The following is a 25497-nucleotide window of genomic DNA, read 5'->3' on the forward strand; positions in this document are numbered from 1 at the left end:
TAGACCACGTGCACACATTATTTGGACAGTTTTTTTTACATCAGTATGTGTAAGCCAAAGCCAGGAGTGGAACAATCAGAGAAAAGTATAATAGAAACACGTCACCACTTCTGTATTTATCACCCACTCCTGGTTTTGGTTTACAAATACTGATGTAAAAAAACTCAAATACTCAATGTGTGCACGTGGCCTTATGTACCTGACATTTGTCTCCAGTAACAGCGATTGGGGAGACCACCGATTGCTGAAAACCAACAAACAAGAAAATTGAATGCTGGATGTACAACCATGAATTTATAAGTGAAATCCATAGGATTCTATGTCTTCTTTTATGGTAATTGGCACTGAATATGTTCATTTGTAATACATAACTAAAAAACCTAGAGCTAGACCACATTTTTTAGGGAAAAAAAAGGAAAAAATGCAAGTTTTCTGTAGAAAGGAGGCTGGGTTTTAAATGGAACAAATTAATTGAGAATCTGAAAAACAATATTTTAATAAAATGCAAGCAAAATTTACAACATACAATGCAAGAAACTCCTCCATATTCATGATTAGAGACCAAGCAGGACTTCTAATAACTTGTAAATCTTTAACAGTTAGCTCTAGCAGTGGACAACCCCTTCTTAAATACTATATTCCCCAGCGTAACATAAAAACACCTTACACTCACCTCCCGTACCAGCGCCATTTCATTGCCAGTACATCCACGGAACATGTGGTATTGGTATACGACGTGAGCCCTGTAGCCAATCAGTGGCTACTTTTGAGCTGCTGTGCTCTCATTTCCTTCAAACGGACCTTGAAAATCCAAATGATGCGAGGCCGCAGCAGCCCTTAAGTGACTGCTGATTGGTTGCATGGCTCACTTGGCGTAATGTCACATAAGCCTTGGCGCCGACGATGCTGAATTGGCTCCGGTACGGATGTGAGCATAGAGCATTTTGAGGGTCCAGTCAAAACCACCAACCAATAGCTTGGTGCGCATCCCTATTATGTCTGGGAAAATTACGTCCATCATGACGACAACCTGCTGGATCGCATTATGATCAATGGAGACCGTTGAATGCTGCTGGTGTCATTCATGTTAAAGGAAAGCCATTAGGTCAAGATTCCCTACCCAAGAAAAGGTAGGGCAGCTAGGGCTTGTATGTGATCCTGAAAGACAGTGGCTTTTACTACAAAGCACAGTTTTCAAAGGAAAAAAAGTAGAAGATTTGTTTCAGAAATCTATTTGGATATATGCAACTGATTTCCAGATGTGGAAATTTATATAACAAACCTGCAGCATGTGAATATATCCCAAGTCATTATCTCAAAGTAACTAAATATGCAGTTCAGCTTTAAGGCAAAGGGAATTCTAGGCATAAACACTATAAACATTAAAGAAACACTCAGTTTTTTTCCCTCATCCCTACACCCCGCACAGCTTCGAGTCACCAGCCAGCCACTGCAATAGGAGAGTGCGGCACTCAGTTAGGGGGGTGCTTGGATAGGGTCCCAATTAGTTTATACCCTATAGAAAAAAAATCAGTACTCGCCAATAGTTGAAACAAAAAAATATCTTTAATAATAATGTCCAAATTCAGTGTACTAACAAGAGACGTCATTTAGACCTTTAGCAAAGACATACTGAAGTCCGGGGCCACGGTGGTAAACGCAGAGAGACCGCGCTGGAGAAAGTGCAGCTAGCATGCACAGATGAAGAGCTCTACTTCTGCACATACTAACTGCATTTTCTCCAGTTCTGATATTTTTTGTTTCAAAATCATCTATCAGCGAGCGTCAGATTATTTTCAATACAGCCAGAACCAGTACAAGCTTTGCCTGCTGAGAGGACACTATGATTATCCTTCCCTTTAAATTCTCCTAAATAAGCTAATGAATTATAAATATACATCTATGGATAGATGACACAGTGATTTCCAACATTATTAATGTGTGAGAGGAGCTGTATAGTCATCATCATTAACTCTGATAACAGTTTCTGTCCCACATTCTTCAAGAACTTCAGTAGTAAAGTCCATGCAAAAGCAAGCTCTGGCGATGGTGACCCCTCTTCAGAGAACATAAGACTATGTAATTCTCATGAGGTCACAATGAATTCACATTACTCAACTGAGTAGAAGTATACAATTCATTTTCAGAGAAACAGGAACAACTAATCTAGCTAAATAATATATTTTGGAGGACTAGTAATAGAGTAAATTAAAAAGAAATCACCAAGTGCTACTTTAATGTGAACAGGGTGCTGCCAGCAAGACATTTTCCAACAATTTCTGCAACAAACGCCAATAAAACATAGAAATGACAACAGACTGTAGATTTCAGACACACCTTTAATATATACAAAACATACTTACAGATGAAAGATAACACATCAGCAATGCTGCTATAAGCTGCAGTGTAAAATAAGCCGACACAAAAGCACATAGCTGGGATTTACACAGAAATATACTCGTCTCCTGTCCTAATTGGGAATCTGCACCCAAGTCAGTGCAAAAGGCTAAGGGACTATGAATCCAATAAATGTCAAGCATGTGCACACTGATGTATAGACATATGGTTTATTTAAAAAAAAATATCTAAAATATATTACAAATACAAAAAATGGACGAGAAAGAAGTGGATAGCATAGAAACATTTTTCTTTAAAAATATATATCTTTCACAAAGCAGGGATCATTTATTTATACTAGAACAAAAGGAAAAAAAACCCATGAAGTTGAAAAAGCAGATTTATATATTTTTATAACAAAATATGACTTGACACATGTATTGGTATGGGAATAGAACAGATTTTTATACAATTATCATCCTGTACAGCTAATAGGTTGAAAGCGAAATGGGTGCAGTCCCATTAGAGTCTTGTTTTTCGTTTATTTTTAAAAATCATTCACTACATTTTACAGATTATTTATCAAATAGGCTACAAGTTCAACTTGTGGAGATGAAGTACATCTATCATACAGAAAAAATAGCGCTGGCATGGAAATTGAAGAAAGGTTGCAGCTCATCTTCTTTCCGTGGTGGAGCTTCACGTGGATGTTCTAGATTTTACTCCAAGATCTACTACTTGCGTCACCGTGCAAAAGGACCAAGCAGTAAGCTCCTCCAGTAGATGCACAGACAATTTAAGCCCAAAAAATGGTCCCTGGAAGTCTCAGTGAGCTTTGTGCTTCCTTTTTTTGTGCTTTTTATCTTTCTTCTTGCTGTCACACTTTGTACAAAACCACTGATCTACTTCTGGCTCTGCCGTTAATCCAACACAAGGCCTGAAAAAGAAAGAGCTTGAACTAAGAACAAGATAGAAGAGTGAGACTACACACAATACAGGGCGCATAGGCCGAGAACAAATGAGCTCCCGAAGCAGTAAGGTCTCATGAAGGTAAGGAAAGGCAGACATTTTAGGGATAAATGAACATTAACCAGCCAAACTTACCAATGCATTATTCAGATGGCAGAAGCTCCACAACAGGCTGAAGTATTAAGATGCTTTCACATTGTGTTCTGTGTCCCAGCCAGGGCATATGTCCTAAATTCCCCAAAAAACGGGGTCTGCTGTGTCTGAATGTCCGCCTCCTGTGGGCATACACTCAAAAAAAAGTGCACAATTGCAGTCTATGGCCCAAGTCACAGCATACGTCCAGACCCCGTTTTTTGGGGAATTTAGGATGTATGCCCCGACGGAGACACAGAACACAATGTGAAAGCACCCTTAGGGCCACACAGAGGAGCCAACAGAGGCTGTTCAATGACTGCCACCTGGTTATATACGAATTGATCATAGGTGGACAGTAAAATCATGGACGGGGGGTGAGATCATTATGATAAGTGAAGCCATGAGGGGCCCAAATGTATTTGAGATCAAAGGGAATCTGTCAGCAGGTTTTGCCATTCAATCTGAGAGCAGTATAATGTAGAGGCAGAGCGCCTGATTCCAGGGGTGTCACTTACTAGGCTGTGATTCGCAGTTTCAATACAATCAGTGTTTTATCAGCAGGAGATTATCACTACAGGACAAGGTGTTGTGGGCAAGGCAGGCCAGCTAATCTGTGTAGCCCCGCCCCCACCACTGATTGGCAGCTTTCTGTCAATATACAGTGCACAAAGCAAAGCGTCAGTGGTGTGGGCGGGATTATACACAGCTCAGCATTCCCACCACTGCTACATCTACAGTAGAGAAAAATTAAGCTATACATAACTGGAATCAGGCTCTCCGCCTCTACATCAAGCTGCTCTCATATTACATAGCAAAACCTGATAACAGATTCCCTTTAAAGTAATATGTTCTTTCAACAGGGTCAAGAAGAAAGCACATTGCTGGTTAGTGCCATAAACCTTTTTCTTGTTGGATTGGATAGTCAAAGTTTATTCTGGCTTAGACTGCAGCAACACAAATCTGCAATTTTAGGCAATGATGCCAATAAGCCCTGTTATAATATCAGCTAACAGGGAGATGGAGTGATTATATTTGGTTAAACAACAATTTAGTCAGTATTCGTTTACAAGTAAAATACTAAACTCTGGACAAGCCATTCCCAAACAGACATATAACATCCTTAAAAGGTAAAGAAACAGTGGAGAGATGGGGTTCACTACCCTGCCAAAGATACCGGTGGATGAAACCAGGAATTACCAGGGGATGAAACCAGGAATTACCAGGGGATGAAACCAGGAAATACCACCAGGGGATGAAACCAGGAAATACCACCAGGGGATGAAACCAGGAAATACCACCAGGGGATGAAACCAGGAAATACCACCAGGGGATGAAACCAGGAAATACCACCAGGGGATGAAACCAGGAATTACCACCAGGGGATGAAACCAGGAATTACCACCAGGGGATGAAACCAGGAATTACCACCAGGGGATGAAACCAGGAAATACCACCAGGGGATGAAACCAGGAATTACCACCAGGGGATGAAACCAGGAAATACCACCAGGGGATGAAACCAGGAAATACCACCAGGGGATGAAACCAGGAAATACCACCAGGGGATGAAACCAGGAAATACCACCAGGGGATGAAACCAGGAAATACCACCAGGGGATGAAACCAGGAAATACCACCAGGGGATGAAACCAGGAAATACCACCAGGGGATGAAACCAGGAAATACCACCAGGGGATGAAACCAGGAATTACCAGGGGATGAAACCAGGAAATACCACCAGGGGATGAAACCAGGAATTACCAGGGGATGAAACCAGGAAATACCAGGGGATGAAACCAGGAAATACCACCAGGGGATGAAACCAGGAAATACCACCAGGGGATGAAACCAGGAATTACCAGGGGATGAAACCAGGAATTACCAGGGGATGAAACCAGGAAATACCACCAGGGGATGAAACCAGGAAATACCACCAGGGGATGAAACCAGGAAATACCACCAGGGGATGAAACCAGGAAATACCACCAGGGGATGAAACCAGGAATTACCACCAGGGGATGAAACCAGGAATTACCACCAGGGGATGAAACCAGGAATTACCACCAGGGGATGAAACCAGGAATTACCACCAGGGGATGAAACCAGGAATTACCACCAGGGGATGAAACCAGGAAATACCACCAGGGGATGAAACCAGGAAATACCACCAGGGGATGAAACCAGGAAATACCACCAGGGGATGAAACCAGGAAATACCACCAGGGGATGAAACCAGGAAATACCACCAGGGGATGAAACCAGGAAATACCACCAGGGGATGAAACCAGGAAATACCACCAGGGGATGAAACCAGGAAATACCACCAGGGGATGAAACCAGGAAATACCACCAGGGGATGAAACCAGGAAATACCACCAGGGGATGAAACCAGGAATTACCAGGGGATGAAACCAGGAATTACCAGGGGATGAAACCAGGAAATACCACCAGGGGATGAAACCAGGAATTACCAGGGGATGAAACCAGGAAATACCAGGGGATGAAACCAGGAAATACCACCAGGGGATGAAACCAGGAAATACCACCAGGGGATGAAACCAGGAAATACCACCAGGGGATGAAACCAGGAATTACCAGGGGATGAAACCAGGAATTACCAGGGGATGAAACCAGGAATTACCAGGGGATGAAACCAGGAATTACCAGGGCATGAAACCAGGAATTACCAGGGCATGAAACCAGGAATTACCACCAGGGGATGAAACCAGGAAATACCACCAGGGGATGAAACCAGGAAATACCACCAGGGGATGAAACCAGGAAATACCACCAGGGGATGAAACCAGGAAATACCACCAGGGGATGAAACCAGGAAATACCACCAGGGGATGAAACCAGGAATTACCAGGGGATGAAACCAGGAATTACCAGGGGATGAAACCAGGAAATACCACCAGGGGATGAAACCAGGAATTACCAGGGGATGAAACCAGGAAATACCAGGGGATGAAACCAGGAAATACCACCAGGGGATGAAACCAGGAATTACCAGGGGATGAAACCAGGAAATACCACCAGGGGATGAAACCAGGAATTACCAGGGGATGAAACCAGGAATTACCAGGGGATGAAACCAGGAATTACCAGGGCATGAAACCAGGAATTACCAGGGCATGAAACCAGGAATTACCAGGGCATGAAACCAGGAATTACCAGGGCATGAAACCAGGAATTACCAGGGCATGAAACCAGGAATTACCAGGGCATGAAACCAGGAATTACCAGGGCATGAAACCAGGAATTACCAGGGCATGAAACCAGGAATTACCAGGGCATGAAACCAGGAATTACCAGGGCATGAAACCAGGAAACACCAAGGGCATGAAACCAGGAATTACCACCAGGGGATGAAACCAGGAATTACCACCAGGGGATGAAACCAGGAATTACCACCAGGGGATGAAACCAGGAATTGCCACCAGGGGATGAAACCAGGAATTACCACCAGGGGATGAAATCAGGAATTACCACCAGGGGATGAAACCAGGAATTACCACCAGGGGATGAAACCAGGAATTACCACCAGGGGATGTAACCAGGAATTACCACCAGGGGATGAAACCAGGAATTACCACCAGGGGATGAAACCAGGAATTACCACCAGGGGATGAAACCAGGAATTACCACCAGGGGATGAAACCAGGAATTACCACCAGGGGATGAAACCAGGAATTACCACCAGGGGATGAAACCAGGAATTACCACCAGGGGATGAAACCAGGAATTACCACCAGGGGATGAAACCAGGAATTACCACCAGGGGATGAAACCAGGAAATACCACCAGGGGATGAAACCAGGAAATACCACCAGGGGATGAAACCAGGAAATACCACCAGGGGATGAAACCAGGAAATACCACCAGGGGATGAAACCAGGAAATACCACCAGGGGATGAAACCAGGAAATACCACCAGGGGATGAAACCAGGAAATACCACCAGGGGATGAAACCAGGAAATACCACCAGGGGATGAAACCAGGAAATACCACCAGGGGATGAAACCAGGAAATACCACCAGGGGATGAAACCAGGAAATACCACCAGGGGATGAAACCAGGAAATACCACCAGGGGATGAAACCAGGAAATACCACCAGGGGATGAAACCAGGAAATACCACCAGGGGATGAAACCAGGAAATACCACCAGGGGATGAAACCAGGAAATACCACCAGGGGATGAAACCAGGAAATACCACCAGGGGATGAAACCAGGAAATACCACCAGGGGATGAAACCAGGAAATACCACCAGGGGATGAAACCAGGAAATACCACCAGGGGATGAAACCAGGAAATACCACCAGGGGATGAAACCAGGAAATACCACCAGGGGATGAAACCAGGAAATACCACCAGGGGATGAAACCAGGAAATACCACCAGGGGATGAAACCAGGAAATACCACCAGGGGATGAAACCAGGAAATACCACCAGGGGATGAAACCAGGAAATACCACCAGGGGATGAAACCAGGAAATACCACCAGGGGATGAAACCAGGAAATACCACCAGGGGATGAAACCAGGAAATACCACCAGGGGATGAAACCAGTAAATACCACCAGGGGATGAAACCAGGAAACACCGGTGGATGAAACCAGGAAACACCGGTGGATGAAACCAGGAGACCAAGGATATTTTTGTGCGGCTTATTATCAACGAGCCTCAAAGTCAACAAACCTCTTCATCAGGTTTGTCCTGATGAAGAGGTTTGTTGACGACAAACCGCACAGAAATATCCTTGGTCTCCTGGTTTCATCTACCAGTATTTCCTGGTTTCATTCACCGATAGCCTCGGCAGGGCAGTGAAACCCGTCTCTCCATTGTTTCTTCTCCTCGGATTATCTTGCGGGTCTGCAGGAGCCGAAATTTTCAAGCTGTTTGACTTATGTCTCACACAACTCCATCAGGCGAGCAATTCCCAGCACCCTGATCCCCCCTTATACACCTGGTAGGACCCTTTGTTTTTCCAGCTTTTCTTCACTTATCCTTGCAAAGAAGAAACTAATCAAAAATACATAAACATGAATTGCTGCTATATAGGTACAATGCAATTTTCTTTAGTTTTCATAAAATCATGTTTTTCTGTTGCGTCATGAGCAGAGAATTTAGTGACTTGTATGGACAAGCCAAGGTCCTCTCTTTTTATTCTACACAGTCAGTGATGGTGGGCATATCGAGGACTCCAGAGGGCGCACATACTAACAGGTAGTGTTCTGCTCATGTTACAGTAAAAACAAAAAAATACAAAAACTGAAAACTACAGACCTGTTACTACTTTTGGGTGAGGAGCATAAACATGGCGACAGATACCTTTTATAGAGGACCTGTCACTTGCATTAAATATATATATAGATTTTTTTACCTGGTCTAAATGCCGTCATTCTCCTAAATTTGGCATATTTATTTTTTGGGCTCCAGCACCTCTTCCTTCCAGAGGTATAGTTGCCCTCTTTCTTTTATTGCTAAGTATGTAAATCTAGTCATGATAGCTAAGCGGGTGTGATTCTCAAGAAGATGGCAACCAAAAAAAATTGACTTGACTAATAAGACTAGATTCACATACAGGGCACAAAAAGGAAAACGAGGGCCATGTCTCAGGAAAGAAAAAAAATTTGAAAAATCGCCAGATTCAGTTGAAAAAAAAAAAAGAAATAGATATTTGTGTGAAGTGACAGGACCTCTTTAAGCAGGATTCCTAACTTCTTCCTAATATACTGCATTAAGAGCAATGCTCTTCATCAGCTCTGAACAGCAGCACATTGCGCTATAGCAAATGCAGAATTAAAATAGGATGCGGCTGATCTCTGGTCAATCTCTGCAAGTTTAAGTTTCCTGTCAATCAGTATTATTTCAGTTTGCACAGTGCAGATAAACAAAGCCTCTTAGCTTCCTGACCATTATCAGTATGTTTTAAGGTGTAGAATAAGCATTGTGTTTATAAATGCGAAGTCTGACCAAGAGATTTTCAGGTATCTCGACTCTGAACAAGCTCTTTACTTGGGAGATTTGCACATATGGGGAGCAATTCTCAATTCACAGTGTACTGGTTAAGGGAAAATAAGTAAACTTCATTAAAGCTTGCATTTCACAGCAAGTTAGTTATCAAAAGGAGAGGACGAATTACCCAGCTAGGTAAAAAAGGAAAAATACTGCCTATTAAATCTTTACCTGCCAAGGACGTATCTCATAAGTCCTTGCAGGTTTGCACTTCAGTAGCCAAAGATGTACGAGATAGGTCCTGGTTACAAATGGCCATCTCAGCTAGCGATGCGATCCGGGGCTTGTTATGAGATACGTCCTGGCTACTAATGGCAGCTACAGAAGTGATCCAGGGATCAATATGTAATATGTCCTGGCTACTAATGGTCCTCTTTTCACCACAGAAGTGATCCAGGGCTCATTATTTATATGCTCTGGCTACTGATGGCCATCTCTCAGCTACAGACACGATCCAGGGCTCATTATGAAATATGTCCTGGCTACTGATGGCCAACTTTCAGCTGTAGACACGATCCATGGCTCATTATGAGATATGTCCTGGCTACTGATGGCCAACTTTCAGCTGTAGACACGATCCATGGCTCATTATGAGATATGTCCTGGCTACTGATGGCCATCTCTGAGTTACATACAAGGTCCTGGGCTCATTATGAGATATGTCCTGGCTACGGATGGCCATCTCTCAGTTACAGACAAGGTCCTGGGCTCATTATGAGATATGTCCTGGCTACTGATGGCCATCTCTCAGTTACAGACAAGGTCCTGGGCTCATTATGAGATATGTCCTGGCTACTGATGGTCATCTCTTAGCTATAGAAGCGATCCATAGCTCATTTTGATTCTCAGCTTCAAAATGAGTCTTGAGCAGGGTCATAACTACAGAGAAGAATCTGGTCTCATTTTGAAGCCCTGGATCACTACTTTTGCTTAGATATGACCATTAGTGGCCAGGATGTATCTCATAATAAGCTCTGGATCACTTTTGTAGCTGCGATCAATCCTGAGATACAACCTTTTAAAATGCCCTTTCCTCTCTTTCAGCCAGTGTGCAGTAGGAAAGAGGAGGCTACGGGGGAGCGAACAGGCTGCAAGAGGGACAGGACAGAGATTGTATGTGATCCCCCTCCTGTCCATGTGTAACGCTAGGTGTGTATCACACCGGCAAAGTAATAAAACATTTTTTTCTTTTTAATAAAAACAAAACAAGTACGCCTTTTTTTCTACACTTAAAAAAATGTAAATGGATAAAAGGCATTTTTGTGTTGCCAAAGCGTTTATATTGTTTTATTCATACTTCACTCTGCACAATACAAATTTAGAATCTCTAATTTCAGTGACTCACAGATTAAAGTTATTAAGCCACACAGCCAATGATAAAAAAAAAAATAGACCTTCATTAGGAAAAGAAAAACAGCAATTTTCACTTTTTGCCATCTGCTGCACATTAATTTCTTGAAGACCCTTTTGGGGGTAAAAATGGTCACTATACCCCTTGATAAATGCCTTGATGCATGGAGTTTTCAAAATGATGTCACTTTTAGCCACTAATATGGATTTGTATGCCTTTTATAATATAGATAAATAAAAAAGATGTCACTTTATACATGAAGGCACTTTGATGGTATTTACGTCAAAGTGCTAAGTGGAATTTTGACAATTTGCTGGGTGCATAGTTTCAGAAAACAAAAAGGTAAGGGGGTTTAATATTAAATTGTTATTTTGTAATTTTGATTTTATTTGTTCACGTAAAAAGTGCTAAATCTGGTCTTGGCTACCAAAGGCACAAAAATTGAAAAAAATCCCAGGCAGTGAAAATGGTAATTCACTAGTAAAAGGATCTATTATTCACAAATCGTGGAAGACATCTACCAACTCTATGAAAAAGCTTCTAGTGGATAAATCTATCCTCCTATTATATCCAGTACCCCTCTAATGTTTGGATAACTTTTCCCAAAATATAAGTTATCATGGCAAAAAGCATAAAATATAATTAGCTTACCAATGATACCAGTCATCGCATCCATCACATCCAATCATTGGACTGCCATCATCGAGCTTATTACAACCTGGACAGATCCATATCTGATTCCCCCACTCATCACGGATCTGCAAAAAGATTAACAGGTGTATAGGTATCAGTCATATTACCATTCCTCAATGAGCCAAAAGACAATACGTGGCAAAATAAATGATAGGTGGCCGGTACTAACTTTGTCATTAGTTGGGGGGGAGGGAGAAAGGGGCAACAGCTGGGACCCCTATGAAGAGTTAACAGTTGATAATGATGGGTTTGACAAAAATTCTAATGTGTATGGGGGCGCAGGACCAACTGATGGTCGGGGGAGACGCAAACTCGCATGTCTGATGTTGGACTGCCGAATTGTTCTCCCAGAGATAAGTTGCCAGCCAGCGTGTCAGTTGGCAACTCTCTCTGGATAACACAAGAAAGCTTGGCCAAACGAATGCTCCCGTGTATGGGACAGTAAGCAGAGATGGCTGTTGGCCAAACGATCAAATGGATGACAACCATCTAATGTGTATGGGGGCCTTTATTGTCACCACTCTTTACAAGCATTTTTTCGGATTTACTTAAAACAACATTCCTTAGAAATTTGTCATGTTTCTCTGGGAAATGTATGAATTAATTGGCAACTGGGTGTTGCCTTTCGGAGGCAATTAACAAACAAAGTAGCACTCTGTAACGATAAGTATGTAAATATGAAGTATGAAATATGAATAGCATTACTGCTGTAGAATATAGAAATAAATGAGAAATCTTAGCGCATAAATTGGCCAATTCATGGGTATTTGGTAGCCGCGATAAGGCGTTTCTCGATGTCAGGACCCTACCAATGTGAATACCTCTCTAAGAGACATCCGTCTGCTTATGTGTGGGAAAGTAAGATCCTACTGCAATTAAAACCACCTGCGGTATAGAGGCGGAGTGCTCAGTCAAAGCTTAAAAGTAGAAACAGAAAAAACTGATGGCACTTCCAATACAAGAAATAGGTGTGAACAGGTGCTTACTAGGAGAAGCTACCTGCATATACAATTAACAAACAAAGTAGCACTCTGTAACGCTAAGTATGTAAATATGAAGTATGAAATATGAATAGCATTACTGCTATTACAGCCGCGGTAAGGCATTTCTCGATGATACTTCATATTTACATGCGTTAAAATTTATCATTTATTTCTATTTTCTACAGCAGTAATGCTATTCATATTTCATATTTACACACTTGACATTGCAGAGTGCTACTTTGGAGGTAGCTTCTCCTAGTAAGCACCTGTGCATACCTATTTCTTGTATTGGACGTCCAGTCAGTTTTTTCTGTACCTTTTGGAAGCAAGTCCTTGTAAACTTACACTGTCAACACAGATTGGACAGTGTTCGACAGTAGGAATACATTCCATTAACAGAATGGTAGCACCCAGTTGTCAGTTTATTCATTGCAGGAGGAATAATAAAGCAATAGCACAAGAAAATAAGGAAAAGTGCTTTAGAATACAGTAAGTATTTGCTTAGACAGACGTTTCAGTGGAGATGCCAGATCCCTGTATAAAAGGCTTTCCTTCAATTCGTGTCAATATAACCTACAAAGTGTCAGGTGATATTTAGCAAATTCGCAGCGATCACTTGTCTGCCCTCCCCTTGGACAAGCCCAATTTCATTGAGTTCTACTGTCGCGAGACTGTCCAGCATACAGCTGTAAATCCTCAGACTTGACAGCCCCCTGAATCTTCATAGATGGCATGTAAACATCCCAAAGACAAGTGAGACCATCTTCCAAAATGTGTTCATTCATGAATTTATACTAGACATTACATTTGCATATAAAAAGATCCACAAACTTCAGTTTTTTATTGTAGCATGAAATATGAAATCAAGCTCTCTCTTCTGTCTGCAGGAGCACACAGCTCCCCAGCCTCGTAATTTCTCAATAGCTGACTGATCCTGACTGATTGACAGTCCGGCGTTCCACTGATACTGTATGAGGCAGCTTTGCGTCTGCAGTGTCGGATGTGCAATGGAGCAGAAGCAGGCTGGGATCAGGAGCCAAAAGTGATCTCTAGAGATCTCAGCTAGTCTCAAGAAATGCTTAAAAGCTCACTATAGGTCAGTACTCAGCATGTTTGGCCACCTCTGGTAGACCGCAGATGTGGATGGCTGCAGAGGCAATGAGCAGTAAAGAATATTTCTAGATAGAAGGACACATTTTTAATAAATAAATAAGTTGCTTGTATTCACAAGAACCTTGCAAATTTAAGCATAGTAAAATATGGGAATAACTCTTTAAAAGGTAGTGCTGCAGATTTTGTGTAGATTTGCTTGCAGAACATGTGCCTTGGATTACACTACCATCCATGTGCATGAGCTCTGAATAAATTGTAACATGTTTAGAAATTATTCTGCATGGAAGCGGTGAGGGGTTTTTAAATCTGCAGCATGACCATATCCATTTCGTTTTTTTTTTACTGCAGGTTTCAGTCCTTTCATTGTAATGGGAAATATGCAAATTGTCTCTTCAGAGAGGAAGAGAACTAGAACTCTAGCGCCACCTATAGGAAGCAGAAATCCTAAAAGTCAATATCGACTCTCTAACGAGCCTTGTCATATGACTTAGGATTAAAGTCAAACCAAAATCTCAATTTGCAGACACTGCACTTACGAGGGGTGGTACCCCAAAGCATAAAGTGTGAGATCTGGTTTGGCTGGGTGAGAGGCGTCTGACCAAGGGGTAACATTTCTCCTTGCGGAGAGTCACATGGGAAGATTGTAATGGGAAGAAATCTGCAGCAAGATGCATGTTCTACATATGCAGATTTTGCTGCGGATACTCTGGATTAGTCCACCCAGTGTGAACCTACTTTACAGTAACCTGATGGCGAGGGTCAAGCCTAGACGTACAGAAGTTACCCCACAGTCCTAGCAATTACAGACGCACAAGAGTGTAAGACTTTTAGTTTTATTACATCCTTACTTATTAGCCAAAGTCTCCAGTTCAACTTGCTGATAAGATCAAGGGTAGAACATGTTGTTACTCAGTAACTTTCCATTTACTTTATGACATCTCTGTCACTCTGAATGAAAATCCAAGTGAAACAAAACCAGAAGACAAGTCCCATTCAAACTGGATAATTGACCAGATCCAGTCAGCTAAAAACTGCTCTGCCACCTATAATTAACATTTCCACTGTCGTAACTGGAGATGAAGGCCGAGACGGCTCGTACGACAAGCTGGACTGCGGCAAGGGGGCAAGGCATCACAAATAAGTGCTGAAAACAACAATTAATTCAAATAGCACTCATACCCACATTCACAGAGCACTCAGTGATTTTTAGGCTTTGTGCACACTGAGTTAAAGCCACATATTGGGCGAATACGTCACACATCCATAGGGTTTAATTCATACCATGGAAGAAAAAGTGTCCTCTAAAGCAGCTCTCCTTTGTGGTTCATTGAGGAGGTTCCCAAGTAGGGAAAGGACTATCCCAGAATACTTAAAATTGCGCCTGCGGGATTAATACTTGGCTTCCTCTGTCATGCAACCTACATAACAGTTCACATAGGAGTCTTTCTACTGCCCTCCCCATCACCTATACAATTCTATCAGCAGCTTTTACGTGGTAAACACTGAAGACAGACTGGAAGATCAAGAAGGACCAACAATACAACTTTTTTTTGCTCCATGTCACTATTCCTGTTTCTTGGACCTTCTTTCCCATAATGCCTTGATTAGAGGCACCATCAATATTTTTTCAGTACAAAATAATGGACCCAATCCTCCACCCATTTTTGCAACCATCAGAAGAACCCTGAACCGCTGTTTGTGTGGTGACCTCTATACAGTAGTGTTCAAAATAATTGCAGTGTATTCAAAAACATGAGTTAAGCACACAATCTTTATACTAGTTTTTATTTCCGTGCATTGGGAACATTGCAAACTGTTTTCTAATTTAAAATATGAAGAGAAATGTATATAATGTTTAACTACTTAACAGAAAATAACAAAGAATGAACGTTGGGCAGATCTAAGAAATAGCAGTTTCTGCATTTGTCTTTACAAACTTATAATATATACTTTTTTTTGAGGATTTAGAATTCCTGTGAATCACTAACCTAACATTTAGTTGTGTACTCACAGTTTTTTTGGAACTGCTTCACATCTAAGTTGCATAGAGTCAACCAATTTCTGCCTCACAAACTGCAGTTTTGATGTGACCCCACAAGTGTTCTATTGGATTAAGGTCCGGGGATTGGGCTGGCCACTTCATAACCTCATTTTGTTGGACTAGAACCAAGATTTTGCTAGTTTACTGATGTGTTTAGTGTCGTTGTCTTGTTGAAACACCCATTTCAAGGGCATATCCTCTTCAGCATAAGGCAACATGACCTCTTCAAGTATTTTAAAATATGCAAACTGGTCTATGATCCCTGGTATGCAGTAAAGAGGTCCAGCACCATAGTTAGAGAAACATGCCCATATCATGATGCTTGCACCACCATGCTTCACTGTCTTCAGAGTGTACTCTGAATGCAGAGTTTGGGGGTCGTCTGACTAACTGTCTGCGGCTCTTGGACCCAAAAAGAACAATTTTACTTTCATCAATCCACAAAATGTTTCCCCATTTCTCTTTAGGCCAGTTGATGTGTTCTTTGGCAAACTGTATCCGCTTCAGTACATTTTTTTTTTTTTTTTTTTTTTTTTTAACAGTGGGATTTTGCGGGGACTCCTTGCTAAGAGATTAGCTTCACACAGGCGTCTTCTAACTGTCACAGTACTCACAGGTAACATGAGACTGTCTGTGATCATCCTGGAGCGGATCATTGGCTGAGCCTTTGCCATTCTGGCTATTCTTCGATCCATTCGAATGGTTGTCTTCCATTTTCTTCCACGTCTCTCTGGTTTTGCTTTCCATTTTAAAGCATTGGAGATCATTTTAGCTGAACAGTCTATCATTGTCTGCACTTCTTTATAAGTTTTACCCTCTCCAATCAACTTTTTAATCAAAGTACACTGTTCCGCTGAACAATGTCTCGAACGACTCATGTGCTGGCTTCACCCTTAAATGGGGCACCTGATTCACACCTGTTTCTTCACAGAATGATTGACCTCACTAATTGAACTCCACACTGCTATTATTTTGAACACACCCCCTTTCAATTAATTATTCAAATACACAGACTCAAAAACCTGCAGATCATGAATGCCGAGTTTGTTGGTTTTCTTAGAATCGACTGCACCAACTGGTAAATTGTTTGATATGTGGTAATATAATTTATACTAAAAACAGTGATTAATCTGGTTAGTCATATTGGACTGATATTATTTTGAACACTATTGTATATGAATAAGCATTGAGGTTTACCAAAGGGATCAGCATATAAAATGTTTGACAAATGGAAACTACTTAAAAATTCACAAGAGGACAGAAATGAAGACAAGACCTCCGTAAATATTGTGAAAACAGTACGGAAAAGGGATTGCACTTACCACATAAGTACTGACCGTCTCTGTGACAACACTTCTATACGGGGTTTTAGAGTTGCCAGCATTTGGTCCAGGAGCAGGCGGAGTTGGATTCGGGGCTGGTGATGCTGCTGCTGGTGCGGGGGGTGCCGGCACAGGAGGTGGGACGACGAGAACTGGTGCGGGAGCCGGAGATGGGGCAGGCAGAGGAGATTTAGGCAAGGATGGTGGAGGAGCAGCTTTGGCATCTGGAGCAGATACCACTTTACTGATAACTCTGTGAATAGAGGAAGGGTAAAAAACACAAAATGATCAACTAAATAACAGACTACAACTGTTTAAGTTTGTGTGTAGCACAATGCTTAGAGGAACTTTTTTTTAATTAACAAAATGTATTTTTTATTACATCTTTAAAAAAATAAATAAAATAAACTCTTGAAATATATATTTTCTTACAGTCATGGGCTCAGCGAGGAACCTAGGAGCTGACGAGGGCCGCAGCAGTGTATATTCGCACAGTTCAGCGAGGCACCCAAGATCCGACAAGGGCCGCAGCAGTGTATATTGGAGCATTTCAGCGAGGCACCCAGGATCTAAAAAGGGCAGCAGCAGTGTATATTGGCGCAGTTCAGCGAGGCACCCGGGAGCCGACATGGGCCACAGCAGTGTATATTGGCGCAGTTCAGCGAGGCACCCGGGAGCTGAAAAGGGCCACAGCAGTGTATATTGGCGCAGTTCAGCGAGGCAGTGTATATTGGTGCAGTTCAGCGAGGCACCCGGGAGCTGAAAAGGGCCACAGCAGTGTATATTGGCGCAGTTCAGCGAGGCATCCGGGAGCTGAAAAGGTCCGAGGCAGTGTATATTGGTGCAGTTCAGCGAGGCATCCGGGAGCTGAAAAGGGCCGCGGCAGTGTATATTGGTGCAGTTCAGCGAGGCATCCGGGAGCTGAAAAGGGCCGCGGCAGTGTATATTGGCGCAGTTCAGCGAGGCACCCAGGATCTAAAAAGGGCCGCAGCAGTGTATATTGGCGCAGTTCAGCGAGGCACCCAGGATCCAACAAGGGCCTCAGCAGTGTATATTGGTGCAGTTCAGCGAGGCACCCGGGAGCTGAAAAGGGACGCGGCAGTGTATATTGGCGCAGTTCAGCGAGGCACCCGGGAGCTGAAAAGGGCCGCGGCAGTGTATATTGGCGCAGTTCAGCGAGGCACCCAGGATCTAAAAAGGGCCGCAGCAGTGTATATTGGCGCAGTTCAGCGAGGCACCCGGGAGCTGAAAAGGGTCGCAGCAGTGTATATTGGCGCAGTTCAGCGAGGCACCCGGGAGCTGAAAAGGGCCACAGCAATGTATATTGGCGCAGTTCAGCGAGGCACCCGGGAGCTGAAAAGGGCCACAGCAATGTATATTGGCGCAGTTCAGCGAGGCACCCGGGAGCTGACAAGGGCCACAGCAGTGTATATTGGCATAGTTCAGTGAGGCACCCGGGAGCTGACAAGGGCCACAGCAGTGTATATTGGCATAGTTCAGCGAGGCACCCGGGAGCTGACAAGGGCCACAGCAGTGTATATTGGCATAGTTCAGTGAGGCACCCGGGAGCTGACAAGGGCCACAGCAGTGTATATTGGCACAGTTCAGTGAGGCACCCGGGAGCGGACAAGGGCCACAGCAGTGTATTTATCCAGCAGTGAGTAAGGTAGGACTGGAATGAATGAATACACCGCCACGGTCCCCAAGCAGCTGTGTGTGCCTTTCTGCACGCCACTATCCACCAGTGATTCTAGTAAAAATGCTGTCCACCTGTGTGTATGACATCATAGTCGCCAACAAAATGGCTCCGCACTGTGATCCCAAATGTTACCCTTCACCTTCCTTTTGCAAACACCCAGAAGGGTGGGTGAGGAGTGACGCCAGAGTACTGGGAGCGGCGCCGGCTGTACATTTACTAGGCAGCATTACTGTTGCTTCAGTAGGCAAATGCGAGTGGCTGCTCTCACTAGTGTATCAGTGAAAAATGTGGAAAATTATCATTTCATTTTTCATATTTTCTATCACTGTATATATAAATTAAAATATCAGAAAATCAAATTCCCTTCAAGGCAGTGCCATGTGGAGTCTGAAGGCTTCGTCTGACCTTTCATTAAACGAATTCTTAATAAAGGTTCAGCTGCAGGTAGCATTACAGATATACAGGCTCACTGATGGCAGATTTTTTTTCAGTATGAAAACTAACGTACCAATTTATTAAGTCGTTAAGTTTTTGTTAAGCTGTACCCCCACCCACAAAAAAATAAAAATAAAATGGAATGATGTGCACAATATGTAACTCCACTACAGGATTCAGTCTGATAGCACTGTACCAAGCAGCGTGGGGTAGGATAGTAGAAATCCATGTATATATGTACGTCACCCATAGAAATGTGAGCACAGAAGATTCCTATCCCCTATAGTGCACGTGTCCAAAGTACAAAACAGATTAACCACTTAGGGTCCAGGTAATAAGAATTTTCTCCATAAAAATCAAACCTCACATTATACATGCTTGGAAATGTATTAAAATATACTGATCAGACCTAAAAATAAATTCCTGAATACACTGGAGTCTTTAAGTTGACATGTGGGAACTACTCAAATGAACATTAATAGAGGCCCATTTAGTGCTGATAACTTTTATCTTGAAGATGAAGGGGTGTCTAAGTCTTTCAGCTTCTTACATTAAAGACATTACAAATATTTGCTAATTCAATACTTCCTTCCTCAGAAGAGATCTCTGGCTGGCAGCAAAACAAATTCCTAAACAGTGGAACCCCAGCAGTTACAACGCTTCCTGCTCTCTTCCTTAGTGTCAACTATAGTTTACACCAGCTTTCCTGCCCTATGACTCCAAGTGTGCCGTCCTTAGTGTTCTCCTGATCCATCAAAACCCCACTGCAGCTGAACAGATAGTCGGGTGATCAAGACACAAACGCTGACATGCATGATGGCAGCAGGGGTGCAAACCGGCCAGAAATTCCAGGACACTCCGTAAAAATAGGACACTTCTTTGCCCTGTCTGTAAAAAAATATAAGGCGGCTGTGATTTTTTTGAAGCTGGATAAACTTATACAGATTATTTTGACTGTAATTTTCATTAGTTTACAGTGAATTCAGCTGATTTCTTTATACTAGAATTATGGACATGTATGGTCCCCAAATAAAATACAGACGGAACCAATGCTTCCAGTTTGGAAGAGATTTCCCATGGCGTTTCGTTTATCATGTAGAAAAATAAGGATTCACTTAGATTTTTGTTCTTCTTTTCAGTAGTTATTCTAGGCATTCAGGAGAAATTTCTGGTGCTCGGTGGTAGAATATAGATCCATTACACATAGAATAGATAACCTCAGCACCCGATGTGCAATAAAGAAGGATTTATAGGTAACTCAGCCTTAGAATCCACACACACAGATAGAAAATGACACTGGTGGTTGTGGCGGCATATGAATGGACGAACCAGGTTTAAAGGGAACGGACATCAGGATTTACACGTAGAGGGTATTCGGAGAACCTTATCAGCCTCCTAACAGCCCCTAATGATGCCTTAGGAGGCTGATAAAGTGCTCCCAATACCCTATAGGTGTAAATCCTGAAGTCAGATTTTTTTTTTTTAAATTCATAGTACAGAAGTGAACAATTAAGGGAGATAAAAATAAAACTAAGGAAAAAAGAAAGCACGAGGGATGGGGGGAAAAGAAAGCACGAGGGATGGGGGGAAAAAGAAAGCGTGAGGGATGGGCGAAAAAGAAAGCGCGAGGGATGGGGGAAAAAAAGCGCGAGGGATGGGGGAAAAAGAAAGCGCGAGGGATGGGGGAAAAAGAAAGCGCGAGGGATGGGGGAAAAAGAAAGCGCGAGGGATGGGGGAAAAAGAAAGCGCGAGGGATGGGGGAAAAAGAAAGCGCGAGGGATGGGGGGAAAAAGAAAGCGCGAGGGATGGGGGGAAAAAGAAAGCGTGAGGGATGGAGGAAAAAGAAAGTGCGAGGGATGGGGGAAAAAGAAAGCGCGAGGGATGGAGGAAAAAGAAAGCGCGAGGGATGGGGGAAAAAGAAAGCGCGAGGGATGGGGGAAAAAGAAAGCGCGAGGGATGGAGGAAAAAGAAAGCGCGAGGGATGGGGGGAAGCGCGAGGGATGGGGGAAAAAAAGAAAGCGCGAGGGATGGGGGAAAAAGAAAGCGCGAGGGATGGGGGAAAAGAAAGCGCGAGGGATGGGGGAAAAGAAAGCGCGAGGGATGGGGGAAAAAGAAAGTGCGAGGGATGGGGGGGGGGAGAAAGCACGAGGGATGGGGGGGGGAGAAAGCACGAGGGATGGGGGGGAGAAAGCATGAGGGAAGGGGGGAAAAAGAAAGCGCGAGGGATGGGGGAAAAAGAAAGCGCGAGGGATGGAGGAAAAAGAAAGCGCGAGGGATGGGGGAAAAAGAAAGCGCGAGGGATGGGGGAAAAAAAGAAAGCGCGAGGGATGGGGGAAAAAGAAAGCGCGAGGGATGGGGGAAAAGAAAGCGCGAGGGATGGGGGAAAAAGAAAGTGCGAGGGATGGGGGGGGGAAGAAAGCACGAGGGATGGGGGGGGGAGAAAGCACGAGGGATGGGGGGGAGAAAGCATGAGGGAAGGGGGGAAAAAGAAAGCGCGAGGGATGGGGGAAAAAGAAAGCACGAGGGATGGGGGGGAAGCGCGAGGGATGGGGGGAAAAAAGAAAGCGCGAGGGATGGGGGAAAAAGAAAGTGCGAGGGATGGGGGAAAATGAAAGCGCGAGGGATGGATGAAGAGAGAGATGGAGGAAAAGAGACAAATCCATGAAATAAAACTAAAAATATCTATATGGGACGGTCACATATACCACTTTACCAGCGGATAGATAACAAAAACCATCAATAATAAATAATAATAACAACAACAACTACAGGCTGGGAGAAGACCCGAAATCTGCTGTGCGCCTAACACTTTACTTTCTCCCCAGAGCCTTGCATGTGAAATATGGCAGGGGATGAGCACATGCCTGCGATCTGTCATCTTAGGAAGGCATTCACAGTCACCGTTATTAGACAGCCCGTTTATTTGCAGTAATTAGATTTCCATTCCTGTGGCGCTTGCTTTCTGGAGAAGGCTACATTAATAATCTCTGTGGCTTTGTAGCCAGTAAAGACAAAAATGCCTCCAGCTGACGGCTACCTGCTGCAGACTGTTTCCTATTGATGCATTTATCATAAAGTCCAAAAGAGAAATCAGAGATTTCATCCAAATCTTTCCTCTTAAGTCCACTTGCTATTAAGCCTTCAGATTCCTAGCCATTTATAAAGGCCTCTGACCTAATGGGTTAATCTGCGTTCTGGTGCCATGCGCGCACACGGCTACCATTTTCGCTTTATATAGTCACTCAGCAGTCTTTAATGCGGCTCTCCAGCTGTTAACAGTTTTCATTTCTAAGTAATAAACCACTAAATTCCACATTGTAAAATAATTTGGAGGCCCATTAGTGTAGCAATAAACACAGACAGTCAGTGCCAGCAATCCATTGTGCGCCGCTCCCCATACAGCGGTCTGCGCTCCCACGTTCTTCTCCGGCAGTATCATTTCTTCCTCTTGAATTCATTCCACTTCTGGTTCTCCTTCATGGGCTTCTGTTGAATGAGCAATCTCCATCGGAGTAACCAACACCGCCCACAGCTGCGTCCCACAATAGCCCCATGCTGCTAGCATTACGTTTTCTGGGGGATTTGGTCACGCTGCCCTAACTGCTGCACACACTGGCCTCATTCATAAAAACGTGCAGAAGGAGGGATTTTCAGCAGGATTCCTTTACCTGTTTCCCCACCACATAACAGTGGATTGAATGGACTAGGTCATGAAATGCTTGGACTGGAATGCAAACCAACAGCTTGACAAGTCAATAGGAAGCCACCCATCCTTGCCCAAACACACTAAAAGAGCCAAGGTTAAGGGCAAAGGCAATTTGGATGTGACCATAGAGGGTAGTCTCCTGATCCCTACTCTTTTATTTTCCTGCATGTAAACATTGTAGTGGCTGCCATCTGAATACCCAGGCGAGAGCGAAGAATGGAGAAGCTCACAGTAATGCATAGTAAAGAGTTACTTGTTCAAAACATACAGCTCATTATGTCACCAACCTACACGAACAGTGGTAACCGTAACTCTAGTAAAATAGTAGTACTAATAGTAACCGTAACAGCAGTAATAATAATAACAACATTTTTACTTTAGAAAATTTTACCCATCTGATAAAATAAAAAATAAGCACCCAAGCCTGTACTTTTCTACAAGCGTAAGCCTCTACTGTCAATTCACTGCCCGTTTTACTACTCTGAATATTGTGACAGAGTCATATACATTTAGTCTAGGAATACATAAGACTGGTTTATCAAGGCTAAGGTTGTAGGCTGGCTGAGCCCACAAGTCACATAAAAATTGCAGCGAATCAGCAATGGTTGAGCTTTCAGAGAGCCTGTTGTTAATGGGGTTAATTGTCAGGTTAATCAAGTTCTGAAGCCGTATGGCTGCCCCACTTAAAGCCCCGCTGCCAGGAGGAAATTAACTTTATTACTCCCAGCAGCCTTGGGCTTTCAGTCATAGAGGAGCGGCAACTCTAACCACGCCCCAGCACTGATTGACAGCTGGCTCTAATGTTGAGCTGGCTGTCAGTCAGTGAGTCATGGCCAGGGCAGGTTACAGTCGCTGCTCACTGTGTACTGAGCAGTGACTGAAGCTGCTCCTCTATGACTGAAAGCCGGAGGGTGACCAGGGAAAAAAAAAAGTTAATTTTCTCCTGGCAGTGGGGTTCTCAGTGTGGCGGCCACACAGCTGCTTCAAATTAACCCCATATCTGCAGGTTAATACTGTTGATTTTTTACATGACAGGTTCCCTTTAAAAGGGTTGTCCACTTCTAGCCAATGCCTTCTTAGTGGCCCGAGGGTGCAACATAAAATAAAAATCAAAAAAATGGAGTACTTAGCGGGACTGAAATGCTGGGTAGATATTTGCTATGTTTCTGTGCATATCTGAAAGAGGTGAACACTGGGCAATGTTTGGCCTCCATCCTGGCAAAGTGACTCCTTGGCTTCACTGAAGTGAATGGCTCCATTGGGGAGTCCCACAGAAACCCTGACTTCTCGCTCAGTGGAGAGCAATGAATATGGGAATCTATCCTTACAAAGGAGTGGAGAGAAGGCCAATGCACAGGCACAGGAATGGAAGGGCTGGGCAAGCAGAAGTTATTTTGTCATTTTATCATCTGCTCTCAGCCCATTTCAATTAAAAAAAAATAAAATATTCCGAACAAGCCATTTAACCCAATGTGTTCTGACAATCTGCTACAATTAAACTCGATACACAATGGCTGGTTATATATTTCTAGATTTTGGGTAAGTGACGTAGAGAACAGCCTAGTGATGTGAATGCTAATGTACAATAGGTGTACAAGGCATTTGCGCCCCCAATGGAGGACCTCAGTGTCCGGTACATGCCATATCTTAAGCACCTAGTGGCATTAACTCAATTAGTGATCAGGGACTTGATAACACTGCAGAGAAAATGCCGTAATGCACTGTTCAAATAATACATTAAGAAGCAGTCTTAAATATTTTAAATCCAAATGAACTAACACCACCTAACCCATTATGGATAAGATCTGTGAAAAAACATTAAAACACAATTTATGGAAGCTGTGGCCGGAGATAAGCTTAATTTGCAGACTGACCTTTTATTTATTTAGGGAACCAAATGAGGTCTAATTGCATTAGAATTGAATCCAGTAAATTTCCCTGAAATACTTATTTGGCAGCTGTAGAATTGGTATGTCGGCAAATGCGGCCATTGTAAACGGCAACGTGTAAAGCGGTAATCAGGTAGTCAGGACCATAACTTGTTCTCAAGAAAACTGGAGACTTCGGATCAAAAAGTATATGGCAAGTATGTGACAACTTCCTGATTACTCCATTCATTGTCTATGGGACTGCCGGATATAGCCAGTGTAGCGCTTGCCTACCCCCAGCACTCTCGTAGACAACAAATGGAGTGGTGGCGAGTATGGGCAGTCACCACACCAATCCAATAGGGCATATCACAGCCCCGTTCTAGGGATAAGCAAGTTGTCTTCAACTTGTGGAGATGGGAAAAACACTAACGCCTGAAAAGCCGGCAATTTTTAATTTTTGCGCTTTCATTTTTTCCTCCCCTTCTTCCAAGAGCCAAAAGCCGTATGAGAGGTTGGTTTTTTTGCAGGACAAGCTGTGATTTTGAATGACACCATTAATTTTACCACATAATCTCCTGGGAACAGGGAAAACTAAATTCCAAGTGCAGTAAAATTGTGAAAAAAATAAGTGCAATTCGGATTTTTTTTTTGTAGGGGTATGGGGATGTTTTTACAGTATTCATTCTGTAGTAAAAATCACATTTTCCAGGTCAGTACAAATATATAGAATCCCAAACTTGCTTAGTTTTCTATTTTAATGTCGAAAAAAAAATTCGGACGTTTGCAAAAAAAATTTGGGGAGATTTGCGCCATCATTTTCC

The 25497-nt window shown here is 43.1% G+C and overlaps 1 protein-coding gene across 1 annotated transcript in view; it reads right to left on the reverse strand.

Moving 5' to 3' along the window:
- Nucleotides 1-2321: 2321 nt before the first annotated feature.
- The window catches only part of TAF3 (TATA-box binding protein associated factor 3), a 138085-nt gene continuing 114909 nt past the window's right edge, over nucleotides 2322-25497 (reverse strand). Inside the window, exons 5-7 of the mRNA XM_073652439.1 lie at nucleotides 16966-17218; nucleotides 11465-11571; nucleotides 2322-3274 (exon numbers count right to left, since the gene is read on the reverse strand). Coding sequence (XP_073508540.1) covers nucleotides 3163-3274; nucleotides 11465-11571; nucleotides 16966-17218 — 472 coding nt within the window. The 3' untranslated portion in view covers nucleotides 2322-3162. The remainder of the gene's footprint in view (nucleotides 3275-11464; nucleotides 11572-16965; nucleotides 17219-25497) is intronic.

Source organism: Phyllobates terribilis, unplaced genomic scaffold (assembly GCF_046119375.1).
Source record: "Phyllobates terribilis strain yellow unplaced genomic scaffold, ASM4611937v1 Scaffold_11__3_contigs__length_659146591, whole genome shotgun sequence".
Lineage (NCBI taxonomy): Eukaryota > Metazoa > Chordata > Amphibia > Anura > Dendrobatidae > Phyllobates > Phyllobates terribilis.